The sequence below is a fragment of the Fukomys damarensis genome, unplaced genomic scaffold, assembly GCF_012274545.1.
Source record: "Fukomys damarensis isolate Sample0158 unplaced genomic scaffold, DMR_v1.0_HiC HiC_scaffold_15, whole genome shotgun sequence".
In the NCBI taxonomy this organism is placed as follows: domain Eukaryota; kingdom Metazoa; phylum Chordata; class Mammalia; order Rodentia; family Bathyergidae; genus Fukomys; species Fukomys damarensis.
In genome coordinates, this window is record NW_022900927.1 from 20,242,171 (window position 1) to 20,251,052 (window position 8,882).

General features: G+C 48.4%; 1 protein-coding gene and 1 long non-coding RNA gene across 3 annotated transcripts in view; both read left to right on the forward strand.

The window, feature by feature from the left end:
- The window catches only part of LOC117286142, a 63,059-nt gene that overhangs the window by 27,598 nt on the left and 26,579 nt on the right, over positions 1 to 8,882 (forward strand). The window lies entirely within an intron of this gene.
- Positions 1 to 8,882, forward strand: part of Hoxc6 (homeobox C6) — a 36,352-nt gene that overhangs the window by 23,248 nt on the left and 4,222 nt on the right. Inside the window, exon 1 of one of the 2 annotated variants that reach the window (XM_010609361.3) lies at positions 5,785 to 7,259. The exons of the other annotated variant lie outside the window; for it this stretch is intronic. Coding sequence (XP_010607663.1) covers positions 7,233 to 7,259 — 27 coding nt within the window. The 5' untranslated portion in view covers positions 5,785 to 7,232. Of the gene's footprint in view, positions 1 to 5,784; positions 7,260 to 8,882 lie in introns of those variants that run through there. 2 annotated transcript variants of the gene reach the window in all.

Genomic DNA, 8,882 nt, shown 5'->3' on the forward strand with positions numbered 1-8,882 from the left:
GGGGGTGGGGGATGCAGTACTCAAAAGCCATCTTGTGCTCCGAGAAAAGAGGCCTATCCGCTGTCCTTTTCAGAGGCCGGCGCCCTCCACCCGCAACCGCGACCATTCCACCAGGGATGCCCAGTGAACTGTTTCACCCGCCCGGCTTGGCTGCTTTAGGCTAGGAATGGGAATGGGAAAGGCCCCAGGCTGGGTGGAGACCAGCCAGGCTTCCTGGGTGCTGTGGTGGCAGCTAGGACTCACCGTGCGACTGGCTTATGAGAGAGAGCAGCGTTTGAATAGGGTGGCCCGGGAGAGTCTGGGTGCTCAGGATCTTCCTAATAATTGGTGCTAATGTCGTGTGATATAGTCTTAACCTGACACATCTGGTTTCATAGCACAGTGGCTGAATTTCTTCCAAATGTACGTGGCCCTGAATATGTCGCAGTTTGATATATGACCCCGCCCTGCTCGCCACCGGCCTGGGTCAGATGCAGCCCTATACTTATGAGTTTCCGTTTATAAAGAGGGACGCACACGAAAATGCTCACACATCAAGCAGACACACCCTAGAGCTGGGGCGGGGGCATAATCCTGGCAAGGTTCGAGAGTCCGAGGGCCAGAGACTCATCTTCAGTCCAAGCCAACAGCACCCCCATCCTCTCTCAGGGCGTAAGACTGAGATTCAGAGCGAAGCCCGCATGGGGGAGGGGAGCGCTCCTCGATTTCCTGTTTAAACCCTGACTTGTTGTCTGGGGAGGGGTTGGGAGAGGGGAGAAACCCGTTTTTATCAAATTGTTAAAACTATAGTTCGACTGCATTCAAATCAAACCCCTTGGGCCCGCGCTGACGGTGAATCTTCTCTCCCCTCCCCCTACAATCCCCTTCCCTTCCTCTCCTGCCCCCCCAAAAGTCCCCTTTCGCAGTCGACAGAAAGGCCTCTGAGGTATTCTCCCGAGGGAAGAAATGGCATTTTCTCTCCCCCTTCCTATCCCCTCCCCAATAGCACTGGTGTATAGGCAGAGGCGTCTGCCGAGGGGCTAATTTCGCGTTCCTTGTTTACGATCGAGAAAAACGCTTGGCTCTCCCCAAATGGGCCCAGCCCGCCGCCTGCTCGGCTGCGTGCGCTCTCCGGCCGCTGCGGCTCTGCCCGAGGGCTGACGCCTCGGGGAGCTAGGCTGTGGCGGGCCGGGACCCGAGGCTGTGGGACCTGAAAAGGGCAAGGGGAGTACGGTGGGACGGTGGAGGGGCCCGGGAGGCCCGAAAATGGGAGCCTTTCTTCTGGAGTATTGTGGGAACCGCTGACCGGTGAGGCCTCTATTTCTCTTTCGCCTGTATTTTGTCCGCTCACGCCCCTGTGGATCGGCGCACTGGCTAGGGGACTGTGGGAGGGCATGAGTCTCCTTTGTTTGTCCCCTAAAGAAAATCGTTTCTAGAGAAGGCTATTAGGGCCAGTAAGACTCACCTGGGATATCGGAGGGCCCCCCCCTCCCATCGGAGAGGCGGGCCTGGGCGAGGCTGGGGTATTTCTTTTGGCCTACGGGGATCTAGTTTAATGTGCTAACAGGGAGATGTCGAGATATCGGGGTCCTAGGGTGTGAGGTGGACTGGCTAACAGTACCATCCTGAGGTGTCTTTATATGTCTATCGATTCTTGTCCCCTTCTGAGGCCCCCACCTTACTTTGTGCCCTTCACCCCTAGATGTCTCCTCATGAGACAGAGAGATGAAGAGAAAGCATAGTAGCCCTAACTGGCCCTGGTTTTCCACTTCTCCGGGTCTTCCCAGGGGATAAACCATACCCCAATGCCAGTCCTCTGCTTCCCATTTAGTTACTTTCACTTTTCCCCTTTTTGCATCTCCTCTGACACTCAAACAGAAGCACCAGAGGGGTCATCAGTGGCAACCCTTAACCTCCTTGCAGGCCAGAGTCTCTGCTGATGTGGTCCTCACTGCAGGAGAGCTCTTCTGTGATTACCTAATAATAACCAGGGTGGCTGAGAATAGAATCTGGCTCAAGGACTCTGCGCACCCAGGGCTGAGGCTGAGCAGACACACTGATCTGGGATCACGGCCTGGCAACTTTCCTCAGAGCCCGCGGCCCCCAGCTTTCCCCCAGCCCACTCTTTGGGCACCCCCAGACATGCCCTTTATAGGGCTTTGTCAGCCCTGCCATCCACTCTATTTCATGCACCAGTTCCTAGCTAAAGAGAAATGGGCAGAGTAAACCCTTTCCTTCCTTGGTCTGACAGTTGTGATCCCCACGAAGAATGCGACCTTGTTCGGAGAAGGCGACCTTGTTGGGTTGGCTGTTGTGTTCTGAAACCAGGCTCTGTGGTTTTCTACATGTATTATATACAGGCTCAAGTGTACAGACTTTGATTTCTGCATAAATATATAAAGACTCATGTTTCTTCAGTGGCTAATTGTGTATCACCATGCCTATATTCCTTCAAACACAATTTTATGTGCATGCAAAATTTTGTTAGCCCTTACTAGTTGAGAGTGAGCTCCTGGGAGCACCAGGTGCACCAAGAATGCCCTCTGTGCTTTTCTGCTCCAAATATGTGTGCACTGGAATCGGAGTATGCGGGTTCTAGTAACCAACGGATGTTACAAGAGCTTTCTTAGACATTACTGCTTTTGCTGGTCAAGCACCAGGGCTTGGGGAGTACCCAGTCCCTTCTGCTTTCCCTCGTCTTTGTATATACTCTCCAAATTTCAGACTATCTTAGAAGGGGGACTAGGGCATCTTAAAAATGAGGCTTATTGGCTCTTTCATGGGTGTCATAGGCCTGTAAGCAGTTTTGAACAGCCAGAGATGGACTCTGGATCTGAAAATCTCCCTGGAGCTGTGAAAAGATTAGAGTGGTTTAGTAAAGTGGCCTCCAAGTAGTGGTCTGGGATGGCTTTGGTCAGGGTGTTTGGAGAAGCTGGTGAATGGGTAAGGCAAACCAGAATTGATACTGATGTGGTGAATGAACATTTCTCCTTCTCCTTGCATGCCCTGGCCACTCACCCCACCTCAGACTTGCCTGTGTCTTTAGGGGACCGATTAGAAATTCTCTAGATTCCCCAGATATCCAACCCTGCTTACTGATGGGACTGCATTTTAATTCTGTCTGCTACCTGAGCTAGGGAAAGGCCAGGCTAGCAAAGAAAGCTGGTGGAGGTTATGTGGGAGCCTCCAAACTGGGCCCTGCTCCTGGGGCCTGGAGTACTGAGTATGCACTGCTGCTGGAAATTAATCAGCTTCCTTTCTCAGCCTTCTTGCTTCCAGGGCCAGGAAGATAGAACAGAGGGAAAATATCAATGTCAATGGAAAGCCCTATAAAAGAAAGTGCGGACAGTAACGGGACTGGAGGGTTTTTTTCCACTGCTCCCAAAGTCCTAAGGTTCCTCCCAAGAATCTCACGTGCAGACAAGCTGTGACCCGAGGCTGTAGTTTTCTTCCACCTTTCTTCTACCATCACTGAGGGCCATCAAGGGCTTTCTGGCCTTGGCCACTCTGGGCGCTGGGGTGACACTGCCCCATAATGATGCCCCTTACCCAGCTCAGGGCCTCCTCTGCCACCACGCTGCAGCCCAGCCGCCCCTGTTTATTATGTCTGTGAGTTGTTTACTTGTTTTGTCTGCTGCCACCCTGCGTCTGAAACCCGCCAAACCAGCAAATTCGCCTAGGAGAACAAAGTGCAGCTCAATCCCAAATTCCCTCCCTCTGCCAGCACCCTGCCTCCAGCCCATTCCAGCTCCCTAATTCTCACTTTCTGAGGGGAGGAAGGAGAAATTGTCCTAAAATAAGGCAGCAGTTTATAGGGTCAGGGGAATTATGGGGACACCATAAACCTCCAGGTGTCCTACTGGTGGAGAGACTTACAAGCAGCCCTCCTCTTGTCTCCAGCTTTTCTACCTTTCCCCTGTTAACTGCTTGCTTAAGGGGGCCACAGTCATTGAGAAAGTTGAGCCCCCCTCATCACAACTCCTCCATTCCTTTCTGCAGGAGATTCTCTGAGACAGAGATTATTGGTTTTAAATCAGGGTAATGTTGGAGGATTCATAAAGCTAGAGAAAGCATGTTGTTCTTCTCCCTTCACTTTCCTCAACCCCCCAAAATAGCAGCAATTTTTTTAAAATCCTACAAAATTAAATTGCCCCTTCCCTAAAGATCCTATAAATCTCCAATCACACGCCAGGTATAGAGTCAGCGAAGCCAATGTTCTTCTTTAATTTTGCTCCTGGCTATCAAATCTAAAGGTATCATCAAAATAAGCAGTATTCTTGTTCCTGAAATTAACTTCCCCCTCCCCATCTCTTGCCCCCTCTTCACCTGCACAAATAAAATGGTTCTTTCAGATTGCAAACAGTAAAGGATAAAATTATTTATAGGGAAATGAGGATGCTTTTTTATTGTTGGTTTATTTTTCCAGAACATAGTAACATTTTGTTTTCTAGTGCGAGAAGTTAGACTAGGAAGAAGAGGAGGAAAGGGAAAAAAAGTGAGAGGAGGCTACGTGTGCCCACACGCAAAGCTTTTCGGCCATACATAACATTTATGACATTTACAATTTCCATATGACAACTCACTATGATGTCATAAATGCCAAGTTCTTGATTTTTACAATTCTCATAAACCTCCAGAATGGGTCCAAGCAATATCCCATGTTAAGGAGAAGAAGAGAAACCAGGAAGTTGGGGATCCTTTGGCCTAATGCATAGCAGCACATCCTTACTGCTCCTCCTTCATTCTCTGATAACCTCCTGAGGTCCTAAGCTACTTTGAATATTCTGGATTTTAACTGTTCCTCCTGGGCCAAGTAGGGCCACTTGCTTTGCCTTCCTGAAGTGTTCCTAAGTGGCTGAGCTCCTTCCCGGTCCTCAGCAGGGATGAGGTGCTGAGTGGTAGACTTTTCACAAGCTCTCTCCTTAGCTGATATTCAGCTGCTTGGGATAAAGGTGAAAGACCTGAGGGCTAGGCTCCAAAAAGCCAGAAATGGTTTTTTTCCAGATGGAGACAGAAAAGGACTCAGAGCTGGGTGGAATGGAGCAGAGATACTTGGGACTTCTTTTATTTTTTAATCTTCATCCTGAGAAATGACTTAAGAAGCCAGATAAAACACCAATGTAAAGGTTTGTGTCTGCTGATCGTAGTAACAGTTAAGTGGGGTTCCAGTAAGGAAGAGCCAGGAGAAAATACAGAAAGAGACAAGAGAGGAAATATAACATGAGTTAGCAGAGTCCCTATATACCTATTTTCTCTGTTGAATTGCAGTAAAGCAAAAACAGCTCCAACAGTCTTTCAACTTCTTCTTAGCTCAAAAGCAGAGTCACCAGCGCAGGCCTCCGAGGTGTTTGGGGCAGTTCTCAGCAGTTTGACATGCCCCATCTGGCCCCTTCTTCCTACCCCCTCCCAGCTGACCCCCAATTCCCTTGAGCTGGCGGGCCTAAGCCTTGTCCCCAGACTATCAGCACCCACAAATGGCATCTATTTCCGGGTTGGGTGTGTCAAATTTCACTTTTTCCCATGTGTCTTCAAGCCTGAACTTTGAAAGGAGGAGTGTTCCTGTATGGAATGTGGTCTGTATAAGGAGGGAGTTCATGCCCAGAAAACTTCCCCTACCGTATCTGTGAGAAACTGGAAGCCCCTTGGGTTAGCCATGCTTTGGGGTGCCTCAGCAGACCAGTCCCGTGTGCTCACATTCTCTGGCAGACGGTGAAGCTCTCTGCAATCCTTTTACTCTGTTCCAAGGAGATCAAAGGAGCTCATACACAAAACACCGACCATTTAGGGTAGGTTTATTTTTAATTTTTAAGTATAAAAATTGAATCGTAAGCCCAGTGGTGCCTGCTGAGCATTCAGTCTAGAACAGCAAAGCCTTAACCAAATAGAGCTCTTATGAAGTGAGCTGAGCAATTATTGAAACTTGGCTTTCTCTGAAAGAGGGATTTCGGCCTTTGCCCAGTGGCACAAAAGAAGCCGGCAACTGCTCTTCTCTGGCTCTGGAATTGGGGGTGCTGTCCGACTGGTCTGGCAGACGAAGTAGCTTCTAAGCAGCCAAGTGCTCGGCCCTTGGAGCATTTCCTCTTGCAGCTCTAGTGTTGGGGTCCCTAAACAGCCTTCGGAGGCACCAAGCTGTAGTTGCCGGCGCTGCCTGGCAGCCAGGAATGGAGTATATAAAGCAATGCAAGGGTGAATCACAGAGTTAGGGATCTGGAGAAAGGAGGTTGGCTAAACACAAACTAAGGAGTACCTTTAGAAAAAATTGTCTCCCAAATAAAAATTGCAGATCTCATCCCGTTCACCTCAAGTGTCCCTCCACACGAAATTAAATTTATATATTTCCCAGTGCAGAGTGAAAAGCAAAAGCAGGCAAGGTGAGGCCTGCTCAAGAACTCTTCAGGGAGGCATCCAGTCCCAACCACCAGCTCCCCAGTTTAGAGCCCAGCGACCTCCTAGCCTTTCTGTGGTCTGGAGCACGGCAAGGCTGGCTGAAGTAGGAGCGCTTTCCCTAGGAAACCCCCAAGTGTCCAGTTCCAGTGCTACCCTTAGCCTTGGGGACTCCTGGCCAGTGACTGCACCATACTCAGGCCCAAAGCACAGGCAGTAAATTCCCCTCCTATAATTAGTGCTCATGAAAAGCATGTGTTTTGGATTGGTGAGGGGAAGACTAGGGTAGTGAGCGGCAAACTTTCCCCCTTTATTCCTTTTCTGTGTTTTTAAATCAGTTTTTGAATCCACTACTTACAGTTGCAAAAGCAAAAATCTACTCTTGACACCAAGCCCCCTCTGTATGCCTAACGTAGAAGGCCGAGGGGCTAGAGCAGCACGGAAACCTGCTGGCCTGTTGGGGGTGTTCTCTCATTTCTCTAGGCTTGTTTTATAGAAACAAAGAGTTCACTCCCTCCTTCCCAAGACTTGTGCATATTTACAGAGCTCAAATGCAGTTTTAATAAAACATCTGTTCTTGCTTCTGCTGATGAGTTTCCATAATTGTTTTCAGACAAATTTCACAGGAAAATATAAATATATCTAGAAAAATCCAAGTCCCAGCTGCCCCCCCATAGCAATTCTTTGCCAAAAAAAATAAAATGAGCATGAAATGAAAAAGAAAACTACAATCCAATGGAGGAAAGATCGGGCTCATCTAACCTGCTCTCCCCCCTTGGAGCGAATCCTCCAGCAAATTTCAGCCGCATAATTAAAGATCTGACTGAAAGGAGGCTTCTTTCCCCAGGAACAGAAGGTGATGGAGGAGAATGTGTTGGAAATTAATTTTTTCAAAGGTATTTAAGCAGTGGGAAATTTATTTGTATTTCTGCTTCCCTTCCTCTCCCTCTTTCAGCATTTCTGCCTTTTTCTCCCAGCAGCTGGTTTCTGTTCATTATAAATCGGTGAGACCTTTCAGTCTCTGCCCTCTGTTTAGGGACATAATAAAACACTTAACTTTCTGGGCCTGAGACTTACATTCTGCTCCTCAGGTCGCCCACCCTGAAGCCCACCACCTTTAGGCCCCAAAAGACAGTGTCCTCAACTTTGGGGCCCCTTTCCTCTCCAGATTGGTTAAGGAAGGGCTCTACGAAATTCAGACATCCTTCCCCGGGGGCTGTAGCACATGCTTCCCCAGATGCCCCTTCTTTCTTTCAAGGTACCTCCCTCCCACTCGTAAAAGATTTAAAAATAGTTAGAAAATCCACACTCATTGAAAGCAAAAACCTCATTAAGGCATCCTATCTTCCATCATTCAATTTGTTGTACATTGCAACAATTTAATATCTTGAAAGAAATACCACTGACATGATTTATCCCCCTAGCAATCTTGCTCCAAAAGGAGGGGGAATTTACTATTTCTTCCGGCCTCTTCTACTTGTTACACAGCTACCTTCAGGGCAGAAAGGAGGCTGAGAACTGTGAGAGAGGCTACTTTTGTCCAGGGGTGCACTGACTTGTTCCTCAGCTCAGCCCCAGGGTACTCCCCCTTGTTTTTCTCTCCCCCTGCCTCTAGTCCTCCAGGGGGACTGGAGCCCCAGCCAGCTGTTGGAAACCTCTGCCCAGGCATGCTATGAATTTGAGAACAGCTGGATTCAAGAGCAAAAAGTAACTCACACTGGAGTCTGTTTGTGTACCTGCCATATCATCCCCAAAAGACATAACTCCTCTTAAAATTTTATTTTTAATGTAAGTACCCTTTCGCCTTTATCTCCTTGTGAAGAAGAAAGTGTAGTCCAAAGGGAGAACCTTTATAAGGATCTTTCCCTTACCATTCTAAGTGCCAACCAATTTCCTTCCTTTCTGATGGGGGGGGTGTTGGATTTTAAAAAGCAAACACAAATTGGCAGAAAGTCTCTTCAGCCCCCAACGATGTTCATGCATTAACTAACATGTTGTCTGCACCAGCTCCTGCACACACTCTCTGCTTTTGGGTTCGAAACTTTATTTTTCCCCCATAGTGACACTCCAGGGAAATCTTATCGTTACAGAAGATGAATAAACGAGTTTTTTTCCCAGCGTAGTCCCCGTTTATGGCTTTATTGCTACCCATTGATTACTCCGCTTTGTTACACAGAAGGAAAAGATCATAAAATCCAGGCGACATCCGGGTTCTTGTTATAGCCAGCCCCCCACCTCAAAAAAAGTGAGGGGAAAAATATGAGCTTTCACTGCTGCATATGTACGCCCCAGTACCCTCTTTGTCAACTCAAAGCATTCTCTGCCTGTGTCACGATGATATCAAATTAAATTTGGATCAGGGGGAAATCTCCATCTGCACACCTTCAGCTGTTTCAATTCGCCCCCTGCAGCACCCTCTGAAGCCTCCGACCCAGCTGCTTTTTTCCTAACCTTCTCTCCCTCTCTCTCTCTCTCTCTCTCTCTCTCTCTCTCTCTCTCTCTCTCTCTTCCTTCCCTCC